Here is a 27,415-nt window from a genome sequence, read left to right as displayed (position 1 = left end):
TGTTTCTAGCACCTGGTGCTTCTCCTTGGTAGTACTTATGATTAAGGAGTATTTAATATTTGTCTTCTCTAGTAGATCATAAGTTCCATGACATTAAGGACTTTGTCCAAATCTCACTCAATAAATATTTGTTGAACGAATGGGGATTTTTTTTATTTATTTAAGAAACTGTTTCTTTTCTGTCAACCTTATTTCCAATTTGTTTGCCTTTGTGGAAGAGCAGCTTAAGACCACTTAGTGGTTGCTGTTAAGCATTCAGTGGTCTGAGCAGTGGGAGGTATAGACTTCATTGGGGGGGCTTCAGTGGGGGGGCTGAGGACTCCAGTCTTCAGTAGGGAACTTCATGCCTTCAGACCAGCCTGCAACTTCAGGTTGAGTAGTGATGAACTCAGGAGCAGGAGCAGTCCATTCACCCTGAAATTCCTCCTTGGACACAGCCTTTTCAGCAACGGCCTGCTCTTCCTTTTCAATCTCCTCAGGATCTCTGTAGAAGCAGAGATCGGGCATGACCTCCCAAGGGTGTTCATGGGCAATGGTGCCATGCATGTGCAGAACTTCCCAGGTCAGCATCCACCACATAAGACCCACTGAGTGAGCTCCCTTGTTGTTCAGGGATGGCAATGTCCACAAAGCACAGGGGAGAGTCAGTTACACAGACCAATGGTAGGCAGGTTAGCATAAGATGCCTCTATGAGAGGCTGGTAGTCAGCCCTGGCATCAGGAACCACCATAGGCCTTGGCTCTCAGAAGGCTGCCTGGATCTGGTTAGTGAAGGTTCCAGGAGCAAAGTGGCCAGCAACAGGAGTGGTTCTAGTAGCAACAGCAAACTTCAGCGCAGCCCAGTGGCCAGTATTCCTGGATGACATGACGCTGACATTAGCTGGGTTTTCAATGGCAACAATGGCATGGAATGCCAGCAGAGACTTCTCCCAGGTGCCCTTCAGATTTAAGGTAGACACCACCACTTTTCTTTATTGATGTGCTCTTCCATCTGCAAGTCAAGGTTGGTGCCACCTAAGTGGGTTCCTGTTGCAAGGAATTTGAGGACAATCTCCTCCTTCATTTGCAGGACATTAAGGGCTCCTGCAAACTTGTGAAAGGTTCCCGTGAAGCAACAATGGGAACACAAAACAATGCCGTATGGACACGTCCCTGGGTGGAAAGGCCGAATGGGGAGTTATTAAATCATAAATTTTATGGAATTCAATGAGTATTAAAGAACCATGTTTCCTAATACATCATCAGCGGTAATCCCCTTTTCTTATATTTTTAGATATTTCTATTTTCTACTTCCTTGCCTGATGGATCTAGTAAAGGAAAGGGCATCTTAACCAACAGTGGCAGAAAAATGAGAAAAGAAATGGCTAACATTTGTTTGAGCACTTAATATGACGCAGCTAGTATTATAGGTTTGAGCTGCATTAACTCTTCAAGTATCTAAAAATTCTATGAGACATGGTATCATTTTTTACCCTGGAGGTGAAGAGAGGCTCTGAGATGTTAGATATTCTAGTCAAGGACCACAGAGTGGTAGAATTCAGATTTACACCTACGATTCATACCCAACTTCAAATTCTATGCTTTGACCACTAGAAGAAAGATAATCATCTCAAGAGAAGTAATAAACTGACAGTTAAATACTGTTCAAGGGGCAACACAATATATGCAAAAGGTCTTAATACTGAGAATATATTAACTGTTCAATGAATACTATTATTAGATACCATCACCATCATCATCACTTCCCTCATCCTTAGTCTTGAAAATCCTCATAAATATGCTTCTAGAGCCTAAAACCCACATCTGAACAGATTCTGGACATACTTTATTTGATAATAGTTAAGTTTGGAGAAATCCTCTCACAGACAAAAAAGACCCAAAAGGAACTGAGCCTCTTCAAAAGTATAGACTCAAATGATATGAAAATTACCATTGAAGTCTACTGCTTTACATTTTTTGCTTCCCAGTAAATCGGTTTTGAGACTTGGAAATCACATACGCTTGTGAAAGTTGTTTTCCAGACTCTAAACTGGAATAAGGCACATTACAAGCCTTTTGGTACTATAATGTCCCAAAGTTCTAAAACACTTAGATCTATATCTGCTTCTTGTTCTTGGCATTTCTCAATTTTTGCTCACTTAAGTCCCCAGAAAAACCAATTTTTAAGACACTTGCCAGCTTTCACCAATACCGGCCTCACTATCAAAATACAAAGGCAGGAACAAAGCTGCAGCAAGCAGAAGCCATGGTAGAAGTGGAGCGCCACCGGATTAATTCTTTTTATGGAAGAACGGAGACATTAACTGCAAGAGAAAACAAACCTATCCTTCCTCTTGCTCAATATGGTCCCTGAAATGGTGACGATGGCCTGGAGGGTCTCTGAGCGAGAGCATGGTAGGGAGAGACACTGTTTGGAAATGCTATTAATGTAAAGGTTCACAAGACCAATGCTCAAGAGCATAGAGTGACTGCTCTTCTGTGGGGCATCAACAAGAAAGACCAACATGAAAAACATTGAATGCTAATGCTAATGACCAATCTCTTCTACACCTTGCCCCAAATCAGTATATATTTAAATTCAAATCTGAAATTGTTTATGAGTGCCTACTCTGTACCAGATCCTATACATGTGGCCTTCATATATAGTAGTAAGTTTAGTCCATTAATAACAAAGTGTACTAACTATAAATTTACATTTATACGTTAATGTTACGTCATAACATTAACACTTAACATTAAAAATGGATATGGGAGTTCCATTTTTGACAATGGTAGAATAGTCTGCTGCATTCTCACTTTCATGAGAAGAACCAGAATAGCTGGACAAACATGAGGAAAAAACCTGCTTGAAGGCATTGGAGAATGAAAGGAGCCAGAACTTGAGGGACCAAGATTGATTCTGACATGTAGATAAGCACACTGAATCAAGCTTAATATCCTGTGGTACTTTTCTCTGCAAGTTTTTTGCTAATTCATAAGTGGCATAGAATCAGATGCTAAAAAAAAAAAAGAAAAAATGAGAAGAGCTTAAAGGCTAAGGGACTTGGAGACTAAGAAGAGATTTTGACATTCTCATAAGATTGGCAAGATAGAAATTAGAGTCCATGGTCTACTTAGAAAGAAGGGTCTGGTAAACAACTCAGATTTATAGTTAGGAAAACAAAAAATACATCCCAGGAGTATGGGTAAACGACAAATAGAGTACCCTTTACAACAACTAAAATCCAGCTTCCAGTCATCTAAATCTCAGACGAGAATAAATCAATATGGCCCTAAACTGCCTGGCAGAAACAAAATAAGTCCTCTCTGGAAAAATAACGTTGGCCTGACATTATTTCTACAATTTTCAAGCACTATGTCTAGCATTCAGTCAGTGTACACCAGGAGATAGGACCAAAGGACTGAAAACAAAGTGGAAAATCAAACAATAGCTAATTAAGATAATTATATGATTAGGCATGGTCTCAAAATAACTGTAATTGATATAGTCAAGAAAAAGATGACAAGATGGAGAATTTCATCACAGAAGTACAATCTCAGGGTAAATTAAATGGACATGTTAAAACTGAAAACTACCATAACTAAAAATAAGAGCTCAATAGATGGGTTTAATAGAAGATTGGACACAGCTGAAGGCAAGATCAGTACACTGGAAGACAAGGCATTCAAAAATAACCAAACTGGATCAAAGGTTTAAAAAAAAGATGAAGCAGCACAGAACAGAGATCAAAAAACATGTACCTGTATAAAAAGATCTAATATTTTTGCACCATTAGAATACCAAAAAGGGAGAGAATTGGACAGAAACAACAGTTGAAGAGATATTGGCTGAGAATTTTCCAAAATTGATGAAAGATAGATTTAAGAAGCTCTACAAACCCTTACCCAGTTTTAAACACAACAACACGTATGCACATGCACACACATGTAAAGCACATTTTAGTAAAACTGCTGAAAACCAAAGACAGGGGAAAACTTTAAAGCAAGTGAAGACAAAAAGGTACATTATCTTCAAAGGAGTAACTGACAACAGACTTTGGTGAAGACACTGAAAGCCAGAAACAGTGGAATGCTATTTTTAAAATGTTGAAAAAAGAAAAAGATCTGATAACTAGATACCCAGAGAAAATACTCTCAAGAAGTAAAGAAAAAATTAATAAAAACATTTTTTAAAGGAAATGAAAACTGAGAAGATGTGCTACATTACAAGAAATACTAGGGAAGTCATAAAGGTTAAAAGGAATAATATTCTAGATGGCAGCAAAGATATCCAGAAGGAAATAAAGAAAAATAGATATAGTTAAATAGTTACCATATAAAACAATAATTACAGTGTACTTTATGGCTCAAAACATATGTATATTTAAAATACATGAAAATATAGCCTAAAAAATAGGACGGGTTAAATGTTGTTGAAGTATTCCAAGTTCTACACATTGTTTAGGAAATGAAAAAAGTACAATAAAGCCTTGGATTGTGAGTAACTTGTTCTGCCAGTGTTCTGCGAGATGAGCAAACATTTATAATACATTTTAACTTGATAAATGAGTGATGTCTTGCAATGCAAGTAGTATGTGATGCTGAACTTCACATGATCACAACTGAACCAATGGTTCTTGTCACTCTCTCTTGCTGCGGGATTGTGGGTGATCATCTCCCATGCTTTGATGCTTCATCTCAGGCTGCTGTGTTAGGTAGAAATCAGTGATTTTTCAGAACTTTGGAAGGTGCCCACAACTGGAACTAGTGTATTTTTTGTCACTTCAAAGCATCTATGGACAGTCCTTTGCTTTTCCATAGAAGAGTAAACTTAGGAATTCTTTGCTTCATTCTAGGTCAGGCTGACTGCAGATATAGACTCTTTCCTCTGCTGCCTTATTGTCAGTTAAATTTAACATAGTATATGACAAGAGTTTATTAATACTGTACTGTAGTCAACATCTGAGTGAGCATATACAATGGTCCCCATGCATAAAAAGATTCCATGGAGCCAACAGATAGCAGTGATTCTGTTAGTGATAGTGAAAGTCGTCCTATACAGTAACCCTCTTCTTTCTTGTCTCCCTCACACCAGCCACGAAAGTTTTTAAAGGTAAGTGCAGGTTTGTTTATTTTTCTTCATGTTTTGCATTCTCTTTATTATTTTGTGTTATATCACAGTATTGTAATCACCTTTATATGAATATTTGGAATGAATCATCTGAGTTTCCATGATTTCCTATGGGGAAATTCACTTTGATATACAGGTGCTTTGGATTACAAGCATGTTTCTAGAAGGAATTATGCTCACAAACTAAGGTTTTACTACACTACTTTATTTTGAAATACAATAAATGAAGAATGCATCTTTTGAGTATTAAAGGAACTAAAAGGAGGGTAGAAGAATGCATAAAAAAACTCACAGAGGTTACACAAAATTGACTCATATAAAATTCTTGGTTAAAACATTTTAAAAAAGGAAAAAAAAGGAGAGAAAAATAAACATAGAATAGGTGGAAAAATAGAAAATAGAGAATAAGTTAGAGATTTAAACCAAATTATATCTGTAGTATCATTAAGTGTAAAACAACTAAATACTACAATTAAAATATAAATTGACTGGATATCAAAACAAAATCTATTATATGCCTCTTTATAAAAGACATACTTTAAATGCAAGGATCCAGAAATGTTGAAAATAAAAAGATGAAAAATATATACTAAACAAATATTAAGCAAAAGAAAGATGGTACAGCTATATCAATATCAGACAGAGTAGACTTTGAAGCAGTAGTCATTACTAAGAATAATGTAATAAAGGGTAAATAATGTAGTAAAGGGTCAATTCTCCAGGAATACATGACAACCATACAGTTTTATGAAACTAATAACAAGGTTCAAAATATAGAAAGCAAAAGTTGACAAGACTAAAAGGAGAAATGAATACATCCACAACCATAGGAGGTTATTTTAATTTTAAAACAGGAAGTAAAAAATCTACGGAGCATATTCTCTGACCAAAATGTGATAAAATCAAGAACAACAACAAAAAGGAAAATCTCCCATTATTTGGAAATGAAACAACACACTTCTAAATAATCCACGGATCAAAGAAGGTTCAAGGAAAATTAAAAAACAAACAAACATTGAACTGAATGAAATACAAGCACAGTATGTCAAAATACATAGGATACAGCTGAAGCAGAGCTGGAGAGAAGTTTATAGCATTAATGTTTCCATTAGAAACATTCCATAAATGTCTCCATTAGAAAAAAAAGAAAGTCCCAAATACAAAATCTAAACTCCTTATTTAAGAAACTAGAAAAAAGAGAGAAAAAAGACAACAAAGCAAGTATAAGGAAGGAAATAATAAAGAACAGAAATCAATAAAACTGGAAACAAAAATAATAGAGGAAATTAATAAAACAAAATAAATAGTTGGTTATTTGAAAAAGTCAATCAAATTGACAGCTCCAACAAGACTGACAAAGCAAAAAAAGAGAGAGGACACAAATTACAAATGTCAGAAATGAAACAGAGGGTGATATAACAGGGTCTGCCCTTCAATAAGGGAACATTCTATCAACAGAACAATAAGGAAATGCTAGGAACAACTCCATATGTAAATTTGACAACTTAAATGGACCAACTCCTGGAAAGGGGAAGCTACCATGATTCACACAACATGACATAATTGGAGTAGTCTTGTAATTATTAAGGACATTGAATTATAATTAAAAACCTCCCAAAAAAGAAATCTCTAATCCTAGATGGTTTCTCTGGAGAATTCTACCAAATGTTTAAAGAAATAACACCAGTTATATACAATGTCCTCCAGAAAAAAAAAGAGGTAACACTTGCCTTCCCATTCAATGAAGCCAATGAATCCTGGTATCAAACCCAATGAGAGTACAAAACAAAAGAAAACAAAACAATAGACCAATATCTTTCATGAACATAGATGTAAAAATTCTTATTAAAATATTAGCAAATGAAATTAAGTAATACACAAAAAGAATTACATATCATGACCAAATAGGTTTTATTCCAGGATGCAAGGCTGGCTCAATGTTTGAAAAACCATAAATGTAATCTAAAATGCTAACAGGCTAGAAAAGAAAAATCATATGATCATATAAGATGAAGCAGAAACATCATTTGACAAAACTCAACATCCATTTATGATGAAAAAAACCCTCATAAAACTAGAAACCAAGGATAATTTCCTCGATTTGATAAATATATATACAAAAAAACCTAAGTGTAGCATGATATTCAATGGGGGAGAGATCGTATGCATTTCTCCTAAGATCAAGAAGAAGTCAAGAATATTTGTTCTCACCTTGCTGTTCAACATAGTACTGGAAATTCTAGCCAGTGCAATATGGCAAGAAAAGGAAATAAAAGGCCCAAAAGATATAAAAAGAAGAAATAAAGCTTATGTTCACACAAAAACCTGCAGATGATTATTTATAGAGTTCTAGTTGCAGTAGCACCAAACTGGAAACAACTAAAATTCTCTCAATAGGTAAATGATTGAATGAATTGTGGTGCATCCATACCATGGAATATTACTCAGCAATAAATAGGAATGAACTACTGAGAGCTTGGATGGATCTCAAGGTCAACAGGTATGTGAAAAAAGCCAATCTCAGAGGTTACATTGTTCCCTATTTATTTCATTCCATTTAGGTAGCATTCTAGAAATGACAGAATTATAGAGCTGGAAAACAGATTAGTGGTTGCCAAGGGTTGAGGATGGTGGAAAGAAAGGTGTGTAACTATAAAGGGATAGCATGGGGAATATCTCTGTGGTGATTAAATAGTTCTGTATCTTGTCAAATTTCTGGTTTTCATATTATACTATAATTAATTATATCGATGTAACTATAGTTACACTTCACTAAGAAAACTTAGTGAAGAGTACAGGGATTTCTCTGCACTATATTTGCAACTTCCCGTGGCTTTATAAAAAGTTCAGAATAAAGAGTTAACAATAACTATGACTATATAAAATGTGACTATATGTAATAACTATAAGCATATGGTTATGAAAAAGCAAATAAAAATACATGAAGTCATATTGGCCCACCAAATTAAAAAACAAAAACAAAAACTACTAAATGGAGAAGAAAGAGCTGTTTAGAATTTTTCACCCAACTTCAGTTCATTCCTAGGTGATTCCTAGTAATCTTAACGATAGAATGATGTAAATGCCTAGATACTAGCATATATAATATTAACTTAAGCTTGAATGATTCTTATTAACTGACAGATGCTTTTTTGTATATATCTGTATATAGTATGTATATATGTAGTTAAATCCTTGTAACAGTCTTATGTAGGCACTATACTTATGCTCACTTTATAGATGAGATAACTAAGCTGGTGAGAAGCTACAAAATCAGTAGAGAAAGTGGCATAAGAATATCCAGTCAGGCTTTCCTCTGGCTCGGGCCCAGACCACCTACTGACCTTGATGTAGAAAGTCCACTGTATTTGCATTGAAGAGAATATTCTTCCTAGCCTTGTGCTCAGAGATGTTAGCAATTTGGAAAGTGAGAGGCTGAGTAATGACCAAGTTTGAGGGAATCCAGAGTGCTTGCTCGGGATTAATTAAAAGTCTGTGTAAAGTTACATCTCTTGAATTGTATTTCTGGATGGGTTCTTATCAATCCTCAGTCAGCTCTCCAGAGGGGATGGTATTCCACCACATATAAATATTAAAACATCTCTTTAAGATGTTGGATATTTAGGAGTACTAACATTAAAACTATCTTTTACTGCCCTTTCTCATCCCGCTGATTATTTAGTGTTTGAAAAGATAAATACAGGAAAGCAATTGACCTAACAATGGCCTATACCTGATTACACATTGCATTAAATACAGAAATTATAAAGAGGGCACTTTGGAATCTGTCTTTAACATCAGCAAAGACTGTAATGAAAAGGTATGTGGCTTAGCCTAATAGATTAATGCAAACCACAGGTCACAAGAGGCCTGGAGTAAGTGTGGTAGATTAACACAAATCTAGCACTACTACAGAGAGGTAAGTCAAGGCCCAAGGATTCTGATATGTCTTTGTACCTCCATAGCCTTGAGTAGAGTGCTTTGTACATGATAGGCATCTAATATTCTTTTAATGGAATGAATGAATGAATGAATGAATGAATGAGGGACAGAAGGATGTCTGACAGGTGAGGAACAACAGGCAAGCTTTTTGCATGGGCTTAGTGGCTTTGACCACTTTTTACTGCAATCCACAGTAACAAATGAATTTTGCATCATGTCCCAGTACTCAGCTACATACATACCCTCTATATATATGCACGTGTACATTTTACATACACATAGAATCTAATTAAAATTATTAAATAATTCTTATACTTATTATAAGCTATGCAGTGATCTTTTCTATCCTATTTTCTTAAAAAAATGTTGGTTGATTTCAAGGTGTACTCATAAGTTACAACCTGCAGTTTGAAGAACACAGCATAGGTGGAAGCTGATGCATGGGTTTTGGATTTATATCTGGGTCGAAACACTGGCTATGCGAACTTATTACTTGTGGCACCATAGGCAAGTGTCTTAATTTTTCTGAGCTTCCAGTGTCCCATAAGTTACAACCTGCAGTTTGAAGAACCCAGCACAGGTGGAAGCTGATGCATGGGTTTTGGATTTATATCTGGGTCGAAACACTGGCTATGCCAACTTATTACTTGTGGCACCATAGGCAAGTTTCTTAATTTTTCGGAGCTTCCAGTGTCCCATAGGTTATCTACATTTGTTACTTCTGAAAGCTAACAATTTAGTTACAGACAAGTCTAGCATAATCCCAAGAGTAGGGCTCTCAGAAGATGGAAAAGAAAAAAATTAATGAGAACACCAAGTTTTCTATTCTCTTTCTAAAGCACAAATGTGAACATGACATTCCTATTTCAAGGGTTCCCTGTTGCTCTTGAACTAGGGACTGAATGTTTTATCTTAGACGATAATGACATTTAAGAGTATGGCTTATGTTGACCTTCATTTCTTGCCTCCAGCTGGCCTAATTGACATACCACAGTCTATATATTCTGATACATGTAGTTCCATAAATGCACCATATTTTCTCTTTGGCTCTTTGCACATGCTCTTCTACCTGCTCAATGAATTTCTGCTTAGATTCCTTCAGAGAGCCTTCTTTGACCACCCAGATCTGCATTCAGTGCCCCTCTCAAGTGCTCCTATAGCATCTTTGGCCAACACTTATTATAGCATACGACCATTAATATTACAAAATATCGGCTGTATTCCTCAAGAGGACAGAAGACTATATTCTGTTCTATTCTTTTGTGTTATTTATATGTGTAAAGAAATTCTGCACACTCCCTCCCACCTCCTCTTGGTAAACTGGGTAAGTTAGATAAATATATCTTAAGGATCAGGTCATTTGTTTGAAAAACAGTTAAGTCAGTGCTTAAATGACAGCTTTAACAAAGAAGAGTAACCCTTTGGCAAGCATTCCTCAAACGTGTCCACTTACTACCAGTGGTTGAAGATGGCAAGGGGGTGGCGGTCTTGCAGATGGATGGTCACTAAGTACTAACCCCCCTGGTCTAGCTCATGTATAATAAAGGAGAAGGTTATCTACATTTGTCACCCCTGGAAGCTGACAACTTAGGCAGACACAAGTCTAGCATAATCCCAAGAGTAGGGCTCTCAGAAGATGGAAAAGAAAAAAATTAATGAGAACATCAAGTTTTAAAGAGAGGGGATGGAGGAAAGTAGAGTTAATGGTATGTCAGTTACTATTAGCACTTATCTGGTCATAGAGATTCTTTCATTAAGAGATTTCTCATTATTGTTTAAAAGTCACTTAAAAATTGATGGTAATATGTTCTAAGGAAAAAAACGGATTGCTTTGTTCAACTGATGAATTTTAACTCTCTATGGAAACGGCATTTGTCACTGGCATTCCCAAAGTAAAATGAGATCGCTTTGGCTCTGTTTGTAGAAACTAAAAACACATCTCCAAGTCATCTACTGTATTTATTGTTCAAGTCCCTGCACACAGCCTCACAAAACCGTGAGTCAGAAATGAGACCAAAAAGCCGTTAAACTAAAATAAAAGGAAAAGGAAAAATCACTAGAAAGGGGTTGGGGACAAACACCAACAGAGGCATGAGCTGTGTATGACTGAGTCATGCCTCCATGAAGTGCCAAATCTCTGGAATCAAGAAACTAGATATCAATTATTCTGCATTGTTCAAATAGCACAAGATATTTTCACACCCAGCTGTTCACACCTGGCTAGGAAGCTTTCCTACTAACACTCTTTCTGTCCTTCATCACCCTGATCTTAGAATTTCCCAAAACATACTTTTCAGTGGTTATGAAAACCAAGAATGTATGTCCCCCACCTGCTTTACTCAAGTGATATTAGAAGTTACTCAGACTGATATATTTTGGTCTCAGCTATAAAAGAGGGTCTACATAATAAGGATAGCCTCCCACAGGAAGTTAATAATATATTTGAACAGAGTGCAGTGTAGCATTAATCTATAACTTTTGCATTATTAATGGAAGTGAAAAACAAAGCAGAAAAGTCATCTAGGGGTAATCTGTTTGTGGTAGACGCAACGGGATGGCTCCCTACAAGCTACTTGCAACTCCTTTCTCTCTTGTCTTTGTTTACTGAGGATGAAATACTATGTCTCAATATCCTCTTGAACCTGGAAGAGACTTTTGAATATAGTTTTTCCTATTGAGAAGGTGTTGGGGTCTTCTGGGAAATTTTTTCAAAGGGATGGACTTGACTGGCATATTCCATTGGCTATTTGTGCCTTTCTTCTTTGAAAGTGGACATGAAGCCTACAGTTGCAACAGGGTTCTTAGAATCATGATGTAACATGGAAAAACAATCTAACTACTGGGGAAAACAGAGGAAAAAAATGGAAAGAAGTCACTAATGAGGCCTGAACCACCTAAATTCTTTAAAGGGTGAAAGAAATGTATCAGTTGAATTTTTGGTTGTTTACAGCCAAATGGGATAGGACTTCTGGAGCTCACAGGAACTGGGCTTGTCATATTCAATAGTCAACTATTGAGTTCAAGTGGGAACTAAACAGATTCAAGTAGCAGGAAGATAACGTTAGTTCTGATGGCAAGCTTAGGGACATCTAATGAGGTAGGTATGATTTTTAACAAGCAGTTGACAAAGTAGGTAAGTGTGTAACAGCTATGCTCTTCACATGACAGATGTGAATCTGTGGCAAATGACTGATCTAAAAGAATCTGAGCCATTTTCTAGTTTTCATGCCTTTTAAACCCTTGTTTTCTTTTCTGTCTCTACTTTTTAATTCTTATGATTGAAATACAGCAGCGAGAGTTTTGGATGGGATTAGGAATTAACTATCAACCATGTGACCATGAAACAGATAGAATCTAACAAGTTCCTAAACCCAGGACTTCAGGGGTCAACAGCTAGATATAATCAATCACCTTCCTAAATAGTTGTATTTAGTTCAATAACTTTCTTTATAGCCCAATAATATATAATATCATCCAATAATATGTAGTCTAATGATCTTATTAAATAATTACAGTCAATATTTATTAAACCAGGCACTGGGATAATTTCATTTATTCCACAAACAATCCCATAGGAAATAGGGTATACTCATTTCTTCATTTTACAGTGAGGAAACTGAGGCTTTGAAAAATTAATACATTTGAACCACGTTCCTAGAAAGACCGATACACCATCTCAGGTCTTTCCCAAATTGAATGCATATGTAATTCCATAATTTTTATAATATGTCCTTTATGTACCTCTATTCTAGTGGAACACATCATACTTTAATTATTTGTTTATGAGATCGTTTCAGCTGTTAGACCAAGTTCCTTGAGGGTAAGGATAGTTTCTAAACTTCTTTGTGTGATCTATGGGCTACAACTCAATGAAAGTGTCCTACAAGCATTGGTGAATACCTGTTGGGAATCAAGGCTGCTTAACTGGGATATTGAGGAGCTGTGTGCCGTTGACCACCTTAATTTCACAGCTGCAGTATATTAGTCAATAAGTATTTAATATGCAGATATTAAGTGCCTAGTATTATACTGAACCACAGAAAGGTCTCATTTTGCATAATTAAATCTAAATGAACATATTGTGTGTGAATATCTGGAAGAGAAAAAAAGCTGTAGGATTCACCAAGAACAAGGAATTCCCTTTCTTGTCAGGGTTACTTGATTGGTAAATCAAGGGTTTCTCACAAACACAGTGTACCTCAATATCACTAAAATATTTTGACAAAGTCTTCCACAATGTTCACAGATGAACTGGAGAATGCACACTAAATAATAGTAGACTGGGTTAATAGTTAACTGAACATCCCAAAGAGTGTTGATTAATGGAGGTCTTGAGTGATGAGTTGCAGGGATTATACTTGACATTGATCAACGAGCTCATCAATGACATGGATGAGTCCACAATGATTAAGTATGAGGATGGTATAAACCAAGGAAGGACAGCTAATATATTAGAGGACAAAAATCAACACCTTAAAATATCTTTATTGGCTGTAACAATGGGCTAAATCTAACAAGCAAATATTTAACTAGGATAAGGAGAGTATCTTTTGTTTAAAGAAATAACTGTACAAATATAGGATTTTGCACAAAATATTTGGGAATATTTGGCTTGATAGAAACTCAAAATAGACAGTGATAGGGCTTTTAGTTAAAAAGTGCACTATAAGCCAATAATGACAGCTTATATAAAAATTAGGGCTGCATTAATAAGTACTATGAATTAAGATCAAAAGATGCCAGAGTCCCATCGATTTTCTATGCCTTTTTTCCCCCACTGTATCTCAAATATGGTGTCTAGTTCTCCATGCCATGCTCATCAGAAGGCAATCATAAATTCAACAGATTTGAAAGCACTCAGAATATGGCTACCAAGAAGGCTACAGGTATGGGTTATAATTTAAATGACTAGTGCAGCTAGAGGAATTTATACTAAATAAATGATCACATTTCTCAAGGCTATGTGCTTGTTTCCTTCATCCTCATAAGTCCAGGTCTAAACACAGAGTCTGGCACATATTTAGAGCTCAGTAAATGTTTGTTAATGAAGGTGGTCATAACAGTCACTTCAAATATCTGAAGGAAGAACTACTAATGAGGCTTAGATTCTGTGTCCAGGAAGGTCAATTCAGGATTTATAGTAAATGTTGCATGGAGACAGCATTTGGGTAGAGACAAAGTGAGCACTTCTACATCAATTAGAGTAATCTGAAAGAAAAAAAGGATGTCTCATGAATTTTTGTCCCTGTAAGGAAGACGATACGGGTGAAATGACATCTGGTGAGGGATTTTGTGGAGAAGATGCCTCTGATGGATGGGATGTGAGACTTGACCCCCTAAAGTCCCACTCAACTCTAAGATTCTGTCAAATGATTCATTCATTCATTCTAAAACTATTTACTGAGTACAGATTGATCTAGGGACTGAGGAGATGATGGTGAACCAAGGCATGCAAGGTCCGTATCCTTATGGAGCCTGGAGTTGAGACCAGTGGTCTCCAAAATGGGCTGTGTGTATATCTGAAGTGAGAATGAAAATAGAACCATTATTCATGGCCAAAAAAAATCTCATTCTTTCATTAATTCCTATATTTTATAATATAATCTATAATGCATAGAATATCATTAGTAGGGTAAGTACGAATATATCACTTAGAAACAAATGCACACATTTTGAGGAGTAACACCCAAAAGTATTTTTACTGTTAGGGTATGTGATCAAAGATATTTGGCAACCTCTAGTAAAGAATGTCAAGGAATCATGTGAATGAATGCAAAACTGCAGCCGTGTCAGTCCCTTACATGCCTGGGACTATTCTAAGCTCACTAAAATACAAAGCCTTAATGTTCATATATTGTGGGAGCCCTCCAATTGCTGGTGTCTCAGTGAGAAACCAACACATTCTACCCCAAGTAGCTGTCAGGCATGTGGAGACAGGACTTAACCCCTGTGGTATTCAAATCTCGAAAGCAGCAGCGCCATGAAAATCCAGTCTGATGATTCTGTCATAGTGATAGGGACTCTGTTTAGCCACCATCATTTAGAGAAGAATCCTTTCTAAGCCAAGTTGTTCTTAGAAAGCCTGAAGATTCAGGGCCAAGCCTTGAGAAGCAGGGAGGTAAAAGCAAAAGCTAGTTGTCCCTATTGGAAAGCCACTGTGGGCCACACATATGACATGTTTCTGTGACGTAGGGAGACACGGACAGATAGAAGTTTTATATAGAGATACCAAAAAATGCAAATTGTAAGATTGTATTTAATCATCATAACATGTAAAGCTGTTATGATAATCCTCCTTTTGCAAATAAGGAGGGGAGGGTAAATTGCCATTTAATAGTAGGTTTAAGCACAGGATGTGTGTCACATTAAGGGAGGCTTTCCCTTCTCTACCCCTGCCCCACATCTCAGGACAGAGTCCAAAATCCCCAGCAAGGCTGTATCATCGGCCTTTTGCCCAGCTCTCGGACCCGCCCATTTTTATCTCTTGCCATTTACTCTCTCACTCAGGTTTCTATTTTATTGAGCTCCTTGTAGTTCCTCTAACATACCATGGTTTTTCTCACCCCTACACCGTTCTCTATGCCTCCCACCCACCAGCTCCGCTGCAGCAGTTGCCCTGTGTTTCCCATAAGTAGTACGTTTTCACGCTGTGCTCTCACTGCATGTGTACATCCTTGTAGCCTCCACTGGACTGTAATCTCTAGAAAGGTACCCGTCTTCCTCCTTGTTCCCTGATGAACTCTCAGGTTTGTTGAATTACATGCATGAAGATGAGACACAGCATCTCAGAAAAGTTAACTCACTGGAAATCATGCAATACTATCTGGAAGAGGATTGAACTCAGGTCAGTGTCATTCCAAAGCCCGAGATTTAACCTGCCATTAGCATGCCGGGAGACTAAGGGGTGCCAATCCACCTATCTGGTTTCCTTAAGTAGGAAATGAGAGTATGGGTCTATATAGTGGTGTGGGGTAGGGAAAAGAAGACTGTATAACACAAAGGAATCTAGAATAAAGTCCTAACTCCGTGCTATGTGTGTGACATGGGCAAGTCATTCAACTTTTCCAGGCCTCAGTTTCTACAATGATAATGTTAGAAAGTTATTCTGGATGGCCGCTGAATTCTCTGGTTAACTCTGAAATGTGCTTGACCCTTGAACAACACTTGCTTGAGCTGTGTGGGTCCACTTATACACAGATTTTTAAAAAAGAGTACAGTACTATAAATGTATTTTCTCAACATTTTTCCCTCTAGCTTACTTGGTTGTAAGAATATAGTATGTAATACATATAAAATATAAAATGTGTTAATTGGATATGTTATTGGTAAGATTTTTGGTCAACAGTAGGCTGTTAGTAGTTAAGTTTTAGGGGAGTCAAAGTTGTACACAGATTTTCAACTGTGTGGGGCTCAGTGCCCCTAACCCCTGAATTGTTCAAGGGTCTATTGTACTATTATGTAAGGAACTTCAAAGCTGAAACCTTTTCCATCTTTTTTAAAAAATGTTTACTTATTTATTTTGAGAGAGAGAGAGAGAGAGAGAGAGAGAGTGCGAGCAAGTGCATATGTGTGTAAGCAGGGAGGGGTAGAGAGAGAGAGGGAGAAAGAACCCCAAGCAGGCACTGCACCGTCAGTGTGGAGTCTGACGTAGGCTCAGTCTCCTGAACCGTGAGATCATGACCTGAGCCAAGATCAAGAGTTGGACGCTTAACCAACCGAGCCACCCAAGCACGCCCCCACTTTTCCATCTTATAACATCAATGCTTTCTTTATCACCAACCTTGCTACGTTCTTACCACCTTATCAATTCTCATCACATTGCAATTTCTCTCTGCTCCTATCTAGCTGCTGAAATTGTTCTAAATTAATTGAAGACCTCTTAATGGCTATTTCCTAAATCCTCTCTTTATTTCTCTTTTTACTGATCTCTCTGAAGTATTTGGAAGCCTCACTTCTCTGGTCTCTGCTAAACCTCTTTCTCTTAGTTTGAAACCAAAGTTTTTGACTTTCTTATTTTCTCCTGTATCCAATGCCACTTTCTTATTCCTATGCCCTTCCCATCTTCCAATGCTGTAATCATATTTTAATTTGTCTCAGAGTCTAACCATCTTCCGTTTTGTCTGCCATCAAACTGGCAGAGCTATTTTCTCCAAGTACAAAACTATCAGCTCACTCCCCAATTATGACACTTGATGGCTCCCACTGTCCACGGGATTAGCCAATATATAAATACCTATTGCACACATCTTCCATTCATCCTCTGGAACCCTGTGTGGACACTATGATTTAAGTATAACTTCAGAGCCCTTCTTATCACAGATTTCCAGACAGCTACTACCAATCAAGAGATGTGAACATAAGATAGAACCTATTCATTTATAACATGGCTCTAACCTGCTTTCCAGACTCACTTCCTATTCATATTACTTTCTTTCCCATCCAAACTCCATGTTCAGGATGCTTCTGAACTTCCCTACTATGCCATGCTGTTTCAGGCCACTTTAACCTTGTATGTCCTAATTCTTTTATAGAAGAAAACAATTTTTCTACTGGATGGAGTCAATATTTACTAATCTTTCTAGAGTCAGTCCAAATATCACTTCCTTTTGAAGACCCTTCCTGACCGGCAGAGTTAGAAAAGCTTCCTCCTCTATTTGCATTATGTTGCAACGGTCTATTTCCATACGTGTTGATCTCCTTCTAACTAGAATACGACTTCCTCTGGACTGGGGCCATTTCTTAGTCATCTTTGTATCTTCCCTAGAACTTACTACAGTAGCTGGAACACAGTAGATGCCAAATGAGTGTCTGTTGAATGAAAGACCAAAGAGATGACAAAACGAATGACATTCCTCTAACTGTACATAAGGGTAGGTTTGCAACTCATGGTTCCTGCTAATAGACACTCTCCTCGTAGACTTGCCTGGTTCCAGGCATATCAGGAAAGTTGAGAATTTCACTGATAAAGGACAATAATAATAATAATAACAATGATGATGATACCAGGTAGTGTTATCGAGCACTTATTGTGTGCCAAGACAAAAACTGCTTGTTTTAACACTTAAAGAACAGGGAGCAGAACAATCTTTAGATACAACGAAAGAGAAGAGCAGAATAAAGATAATTCTGGTATAAAGAGTCATACTTTGATCTATTATCCAAAAATATGACAAGTGACTGAAACTCCACTGAAGACAGAGCTTCAGATCATTTATTAATACAATGGGGTCAGAGCCAAAGGAAAGACTATCACCTATACATATCTCTGGGTTGGGGAGTAAATAATATTTTTTCATATTATTCTACACTGGCTACAGTTAACATTACCCTAAGAAATTTATTTACCGGTCAAATCTCAATGGTGAAAATTGGCTTAGGATAGAGTCTCTTTGTATTCCAAAGAATAACCATAAGATCTGGGGAAAAAAATAAGCGTGTGGGGACAACAATTTGGAAAGTTAGTGCTGATTGTTGTGTGCTCCTTTTTAGAGGCTTACAATGCATATTAGCATATTGGGGATATGAAGACTGCAGTAAGAAAACTTGCTCAGTGTGGCTTAACCCAGAATTCTTCATACGCATTTGGCCAGTGAACTTTTTTTTAATAGAATGCCTCGCGTTTATTTCCATGGAATTAGTACGGGGGAATATTGGCTTTGGAGGTTCCTAGAAACAGGCCCTCTGTGCTGGGATTCTAGCAGTGGAAGCATGCAAAGGGGATTGCTATGAAGACCAGTTTGATTTAGGGAAAGTGAGATTGGCTTTGGTCTGGGCCAGAGGAGGCTCATGAGTGGTATTATCATTTACATGATAAAAATTCAGCCGTATATGAAAGCTTAGGAGAAAAGGCCAACTCTTAATCAGTTGTTTGAATTAACAGTTTAGTTATCAGGGCTGTCTCACACAGTCATAGGAATTTATATTTTCATTTTATCCCAAAGAAAAACTTGACCATCTTTCTTTAATACTATCAACCTGGAAGCTTGACAGTAAGGATTAAAAATTGCTCCTTCCTTCCCACTTGGTTATTGGAAAGGCTCTGAAAGGTAATCAGTCTTGTGAAGCTACACTTTACAGTCTGCATAAAAATGCCATGATTTCCCTTCCTCTCCCCAACCTAATTGAAAGTGCATAATATCACCCAGCTGGGGAAATGTAAACGGTAAACAGATGCAATATATCATGCTATCACACAGAAGCTGGTTACTAATAGGGACTGGGTGGTTGTCAGGACCAAAAGAAATCTGGAAAATAAGTCTTTTTTTCATCTAGAATGAGAGTTCTTTGTGTCCGCCACCCTTCCCCCTTACCTCCTCCCTCCAGAATTCAAGCTACAGCCCCATTAAACCAAGGTCAGTCAACTCGTTCCTTGCGCGTGTAATTCCAGGGGTCACCTAACAATGTATATTGACTAAAACTCTCTTATATCAGCGTTTCAAGAGATGAGACATTTTATTTTTGGCAGGAGGTGGGCTTGAAATCATCTTCTTTCCTACCTACTTCAATTGTACTGACAGATGGTCTTATTATCTCTTTCCTTAGCTGCTAAGCCTAAAGATCCTTGGCCTTGTCACCTCTTATCTTTCTCTACTTCATCAAACTTCTATTGCTAAGATTATCTCCTTTTCTACCTCTGATCATCCATGAAAATCTATACAGGATCACATTTTCCTTGAGTGTAAAATCCCAACCTTACTTTTCAAGGTCCTCTGCACCTGTGCAGCTGTCTGTAATTCTAGCTCCATTATACCTACACAGAAGTCACCATTCTCTTCTCTGATTCCTCACCTCCCAGGGTCAGGCCATCTTCCTGAATAAGTCTTTCACAGTAGGACTTTTAGGAGACAGGTAAGTATCCCTCCAAGTTTTCATCATTAGTCCTCTGTCACAATATTCATTCAAAAACTGCTCTCTGTTGCACCATGAACTCAATGACTGCTATCCATTCATGCCGCCTTATAACTGGCTATTTGGTTTTATTTTTGATGGCTGATACCTTACGGGCAGGTCAAAGCATAGCTCTTATCAAGAGTCCTATGCCATTTCAGTTTTAATAGATTAAAAGACATTTTTATCTGCTTCAGCAGTAGAGATGATTTGAAACTTACTGAATTAAAACTGTATTTGTCTTCTAGTAAGTTATATTACCTGTCAACTGGCATCGGTGGATGGTATGGTTTGTTGACTTTGGCATAGAGACCCTCTAAGTGGTCTCTCTCTGGAGACAGTGGACGGCCATCCCGTGGGTAACCCAATGGTCCAGCCCGAGGTGGAGATGGTGACCTGTAGACATTTGCTGATGCACATGGTTCCCGGAAGTGGTTCACTCTGGCGTAATTGGGGTCCATTTCATCATCGTCCATATCATGCAGTGATCCAATTCCACCAGTAGCATAATCAATAAGACCTCTTGCCTGCTTTTCCCTTAGCTCCTGGTGTTTTGCTCCAATCCTGAAAAAAAAGTAGAACACGTAGCAGAGACATATGTGAATTTCATGTTGTAATATGATAGACTCTCCTGAATCTATGTTGATTCCTCCTAATCAGTCACTTAGCTGTTACTCTCCTGTTAACCCAAATTCACACCATGTAGAAATGCCAACAGAATATCCATGGGGTTAATTTTTTATCTCTGACTTTTATTTGTTGCGGGTCTTTACTTCTACAGCAATGCTATAGGTATTTTGACATCTTGCCCACTGATGACTGGGCTGATAGCAGAGTCAGAGGCTGATTTTCATGAAAATTCCCTTCCTACAAATGGGATGTGCCTGGGGGAACAGTACATCTGTGGTGTGATATTATGGAAGTCTTCCTTGGGAGAGGGATGCATGTTAAAGAGCCCATCAGAATCGTATACTTGGGCTGTGATTTCACCATTTGGTACCCTAGAATTCTAGTGTATTCCTTTAAGGAAAAGAGCTTAGCAAAATTGATTTAAATATGAAAAAGAAATACAGAGGCTTTCTGGTCACTAAAAGCAGTGGGATCAGAGGTAATTTATGAGAGATTCTAAGTTTTTTGGTTACACAAATGGGGATCATTGTGCCTCATTATGTAGGGGCTAGGGACAGAGTAAAATCGTGAAGAAATTAATAGGCTCCTGACAGAGATGAATTGGCACATATAAGTGAATTAAACATTACTGGCAGAATTCCACAGCGCTCAAGCCTTAAGTGATATTACAAAATGCTACTACTAATCAGTGTGCTGTGTAGACTGCTGGCAATGGAAGCAAAAAATAAACCTAGGTGGATTCCAAATCCATCTGAATTTTAAGAATGTGACATTTAATCTGGAAAGTGTTAGATCAGCTCTCCTGAATTCTCAGTTGCGTGTTAAAACGCAAAGGTCACTGTGGCATCTTATTGGACAATGGTGATCTGATGGTGTCAGGAGGTGCACCGTGCTAACGAGGAACGAACGGAACCTTACATCACTGGGCAAACCCAGTGCACTGCATGCATACAGCACGGGAGAAGCCAGGCGATGCTGGCTCAGGCAGCAAAACCAAGAACTCAAGAAATGATGGGGACAAGCCTGGGCTCTGAGAATATGAGAGGGCCGCGGGCTAGAAGTGAAAGATCTGTACGTGCCTGGGTACATTTAAAGAAAGCTTGGATGAATTAAAAACAAAACAAAACTGAACTCTCTCGGTATCTTCTCTTCAAGCAAAAACACCTATGTTTGCACGTGGCAGCTAGCTTTGTTTATTACCTTTATCTTTCAAGGCATTTTCTCTTTTGGCAGAATGGCTTCCCTCCTTCCCCCTACCCAGTGGAGAGAAGGCAAGGAGAAAAAACAACATAAAGAAGAAGAAGGTAGAGGACAAAAATCCAGCATCCATCCCCAAGTCACAACAGATGAAAATAAATGTCAGGATACATTGCTGCATATCTCTTTTGACTAGGTCAAATCATGTGCCCTACACATAAGTAATTAGAAGAATTTATATTTTTGTAAAGAGGAGCTTGAATCTCCAAGGGATTCTGAATGAAGATGAAAGGGAGATTACACGGTAGGGTACCCGTTAAGAAGGCCTGCCGGTCCCCTTTCAATGCAGGTTAGTCCTAGGTTCATGGATGTTTGTTTTGAATAATTTTTTATAAAGAAGATAACTCGCTCTATTCTGCAACAAAACTGTCCTCTCAGGGACAGTGCAGACGGGATTATCAGAGAACATTCGCTGCACTATGATGATAGGGATGAATTTCCATGGCAAAGAGAGCGCAGGACATCAATAAAGTCAGGGGGTGGGGTTCTGTGTGGTTACCATGCCTCCTAAGTGCGATGCTTTCATGAGATTTCATGAGGAATCATTCAGTAGAAAGATGAACATCTCATGGAGGCTGCATAAAGCTCCACTTGTGCATTAATGAAAGAAGAAAACAGCAAGCGTGATTTTTAAAAGTCACAGAAATAGAACACCGGTATCTGTGCCCCTTATCTCATCGCTTCCCTTTCTTAGAGGTTTTCTCATTAATTAGACTCTGGGTATGGAAAGATTCTCAGATGAAAAGTACTCTGTGTATGCAAAGCAGTATTTTATCTTGTATTTTTTCTTTCTGAAACAAAACTAAATTTCTCCATGATCCTCTCTGCAACACTGTTTCAGTAACTAATTTCATATTAATCACTCAGTAGGTGAAATAGCAATTTCTCTGAACCGTCATTATTATGCCATATGTCAGGGTCTCTCCATGTGGGGGAGGACAAGGCAATCTGAAAAGGGGTGTATGGAGGCAGAAGAGACTCTGTCCAGAGAGAAATGTCAAGGAAATGGATTTTTGTTTTGTTTTGTTTGGTTTGGTTTGGTTTGTTTTTGGTAGTTCTGACCTCTCTCTGCCCTAATTCGGTGTGAGAATTCTAATTGTTTATTATCATTTCCACTTAGAGGTCTTCATATCACTGGGACCTCAACCTGTTAAAATATCTATTTTTCAAAATAGCTCTTGATCATATGTCCTTTTTATTGGATGGTACCATCGGCTTTCCCATTCTCCCCAGCACAGTGCCTTTGAATTATTTAAATTTCTTCTCTCTCTTTCCTTGCAAAAGCATTGTTGTTTCTTGTTTCCATTATAACTCTTGGATACCCTCTTTTGTTTCCATTTCTTTCACCAAACTCTAGTATTCAGGCTTTATATTGCCTACCTGTGTACTGTCCAATATGGTGGCCACTACCACATGATGCTATAAACATTTAAATTAGAATTAACTACAATGAACTGAAATTTAAACTTCACTTTCTCAGTTTCATAAACCACATTCCAAGTGCTCTATAGCCACATGTGGCTCATGACTACTATACCAGACACTGTAGATAGATATAGACTAATTCCATCATTGCAGAATGTTTTATTGGACTGTGCTAGCCTAGATTATTCTAACACTTTTTTGGTGTATTATCTTATAATGCTTTAATCTCTGCCTTATAAGACTGCTGGATAAGCTTCCCTAAAGACCATTTACATCATATCTCTGTCAGATCAAGGATCTCTAACAATAGATTATAGTAAATGATGGAGTAAGAGTATGGTTACTTTATTTCCCTCCCTCAAACTCTAAATGAACAAGCAAATTGAGAAATTGGGAAAGAAATTTCATCTACAGTAGAATTAGAAAATGACCATAATCTTACACCATGCAATGAAATTTGGACTCACCCCAAAAGAGGGAGTACATCAAGAGCTGATACATGCCTCTGTCTCTAGCAGGGTACACATTTCACTGAAAGTAAGATCCAGAGTCCAGACGACTACAGACAACAAACTTTCATTCAGAAAAAATATAGTTTGAAGGCCAGTGTAAGATCCTGGAATTGAGGGGTAAATCTTCGCGAGGTGCCGACTTAAGCTTGGAGGAGAGGTGGAGCTAGAAGATTGATATTTCCTCTGGGACATATATTTTGTCCTACACTGAAGAACCTTCATGGAGTAAAAGGAGAGAAGAGAAAAGAAGCTGCAACCTATTTTGTAGCTGAAAGGCAGAATTAGCAGAGCAGAGATAAACAAACACAAACTCATCAAAATAAAACCGATAATCTAAGAGGCTTCACTAAGGAAGCTGATCTCTTTCAAATTGATCTGCTCTCCCAAAATGGAAGACCATGGAAAACAAGCCCCCCGGGCATGCACCCAGCAGATGTGGCAAGAAGATATTTTGGAAGAACATATGGAATTGAAGCTACCTACCAGTGACCTTAGATCTCTATGCCCTCCATGTCCGCTAACACTATATTTAAAAGTATTATTTAAACACTATATAATATGAAATTAATTTAATGGGTCATAACAAGCTTTTGAAAAATTAAATACGATAAAAGAGAAAATATTAGGGGTTATTAACGCATGTAGTATGCATAAGTATTATTTCCAGAAGGAGAAGAATCAAGTCTTCTAAAAATTCAGGCAAACTGAGGCTAGCCTCAAACATAAATAAAGCCCAACGAAAAACATTCTCAAACATTTCAAAACTCAAGGGACTATAGCTTGTTGACCTGTTGTGAAAAACTACTTAATAATTATAATCAGTCAACCAAAAATTGAATCAAAACGAGGAAGTCAACTCGATAAAGCTGTGGAATGACAGGTGTGATGGTGAGCAGGACCTTAACCTCACATTAAGGGTAAACATTTGTAGCAGCATAATTATGGAAATACACAAATATGATAAACGCTGGCAATATAAACATGATAATCATTAGTGAAAGTCAGAAATCAATAAGGATGTTAGGAGGCAGTGTATTCATTCCCTCACTTTTTAGAGCAGGGATCAGTAGTTACTGCTGAAAGTTGATAAATCAGGAAATAGAGGATGTGGTATATACTAAATATTACTACAAGAAAAAGCTACTCAAACAACAAATTATCAGAAGAGGGATGGACAAAACAAAACTCTGACCATACAGAACCTAGAAAACAGGAGAAGCTGTAAAAAAGAGTAATATAAAATCAGATGACTAGATTTATCTTTTATGACAATAAATGAAAATGGAATAAATGTCTTTATTGTAACTAAGGAATCCCAGATCTGATAAAAAAGAAAAACATAGTACATGTTATCAAAATAGTGAAAAATGAAGAGTCGCCTAAATGTGCAGTAACAGGGGACTAGGAAAGACATATGATGCAGCTAAAAAATATGAGCATACTATTCCCATACTAAAAGGAAATAAGATATACATATGGGCCAAGATAGATATAGATATTTGTATGATATATTACATATTCTTGCATATACATAGAAAATGTCTGGAAGGATACAAAAGAATTTCCTAACGGTGATTGCTCTGGAAAATGTAATTGGAGGCACACTATCTGAATTTTTATACCATATATTTTTAGGATAATTTAAAATATTTAAAGAATATAAAAAATTCCCTTACAACTACATACTGACTGTCATAGTGAATCAAAACTTAAAAAAAAAAATTTAAACAGGCAATAGCAGGCATCCTTTGTCTTGCAAACCTGATTTTTCATGATTCCATTATCAACTCAGTTATGACAATTTTTTTCAAATTACTGTTCATTGAACATTTGTTTGGTCCCTTTCAAATCAACTGCTTTTGCCTAGAGTACCCATTCTCCATTAATCAAATCTTTGACTAGATTTTTTCTAGAATAAAAACTTTATTCATTTAAAATTCATTTAAACTCATTTACAGCTCCATATTGAGCTCCACAATTCCCCTCTTCAACTCATATATCCAGTAAATTCTCTATTAATCTGTAATTGTTACATATTATTTTGTAAAAAAAAAATCAAAATAAAAAAATAAAATGAAAGGAGTTTTGTTTCATTTCTAGACATTTTGCTTCCAGAACTAGACTATAAGCTCCTTGAGGGTCCTGTGAGTTCTCTTTCTGTTAATTTTGGCTGAATAACTGATTTATCACTCATACTTACTGATAGTAGATCATATAGTAGAAATAAAAAAATAAAAGAAAAATTCTCAGTCCTCAACTCACTGTCAGGGAGATACACGCAAGTAACTACAATTCAGCGGGAAAACAAAGATACTGCATGTTCAGAGGTCAGAGTCAATTCAGCCTCGGGGTTCTGAGGGAAAATCATGAAGGTGGTGCCACATGGACTGGATTTTTATTTAAGTTTATTTATTTTTTTGAGAGAAAGAGAGAGAAAAGGAGGAAGCGGGGGAAGGGTAGAGACAGAGGGAGACAGAGAGACTTCCAAGAAGGCTCTGTGCTATCAGCGTTGAGCCAGAAGCAGGGCCCAAACCTACAAACCATGGGATCATGACCTGAGCTGATTCCAGGAGTTAGACACCTAATCACTGAGCCACCCAGGGTCCCCCATGTGAACTGGATTTCGCAGGAACCTGTCCACCTTGTTCCAGGAGGACAGGAGAGATATAGAAATGGTATGAGGTTCTCCAGTTAGAAGGAAGGACCCAAGTAAAAGGGCATGGAAGTGCATGATTTATTTCATGCTGGGGGGCAAGTCTGATGTGCAACAGACTGGTTTGAGTCATCCACCCATACTTCTCCCACAAAAGGAACACATTTAGTAGGCAGTATTGGCAAATTTCTTTAAGGTTGATGTAACATGAGTTTAATATTTAAAGTTTTGATGAGGAAAGTCCTATTATGCCTTTTTTCATTTGTTTGTCTAATCTTTCATTATAAAAGGAAACAATGATACAGAAAGTCATGCAAAACAAATCTATGGATCTAAGAGCTGCTCTAAAGCAAACATGATTGCAACTATCAACTGAAGTCAAGAAATTGACCTTTCCGGGATAAGGTCTCCATAGGGTCTCTCTTCACAACTACAGCCATATTTCTACATTACATATGTATCTCCTTTCTTCCACATTAAGAATCTTGCTCCTCAAGACACAGGGAATACTAGAACTAAATATCCCATGATTACAACTTGCTCTACTCTGTATTACATATATAACAGCTTCAGAATAGCAATACCAAATACTGCCACTAACAAAATGATTATAAAAAGAGTTAAACTTCTCTTTTCCATATGTTCTTTCTGTCATCCCTACATTTTTGTAGTTGTATCACATTTACATTGTTAAGGCATATAGCAGCTACATACTGTCATTAGTTCAGCTTTCATTTAATCTTAGCTCTACAAATAACTAATTAATATATTAAAATAAATACATATTTAATAAAGACCAAAAGTCGTGAATGATATGTCAATGAATATGTAGTTATCTACTGGATTCCTCAGGAAGAACTCATAGAACAGTGTTTCTTCAGTTGATAACAGTATGTCTTTTATACTTCACAGCCACATTTGCTGTATATAAAATTATCTACCTTTCCACTTGAGTATTTAAATATGTGACATCATTTTCTTATGACAAAATGCTGCTAT

General features: G+C 37.2%; 1 protein-coding gene and 1 pseudogene across 1 annotated transcript in view; both read right to left on the bottom strand.

Annotated features, from left to right (window-relative positions):
- PARD3B (par-3 family cell polarity regulator beta) overlaps window positions 1-27,415 on the bottom strand; it is a 1,004,169-nt gene that overhangs the window by 139,848 nt on the left and 836,906 nt on the right. Inside the window, exon 20 of the mRNA XM_042949849.1 lies at window positions 20,201-20,503. Within this exon, the coding sequence (XP_042805783.1) occupies window positions 20,201-20,503 (303 nt within the window). The remainder of the gene's footprint in view (window positions 1-20,200; window positions 20,504-27,415) is intronic.
- LOC122227939 lies at window positions 301-19,797 on the bottom strand (annotated as a pseudogene).

Source organism: Panthera leo, chromosome C1, assembly GCF_018350215.1.
Source record: "Panthera leo isolate Ple1 chromosome C1, P.leo_Ple1_pat1.1, whole genome shotgun sequence".
In the NCBI taxonomy this organism is placed as follows: domain Eukaryota; kingdom Metazoa; phylum Chordata; class Mammalia; order Carnivora; family Felidae; genus Panthera; species Panthera leo.
The sequence above is the reverse complement of the archived record's forward strand: the minus strand, read 5'-3'. Positions and strand labels throughout refer to the sequence as shown.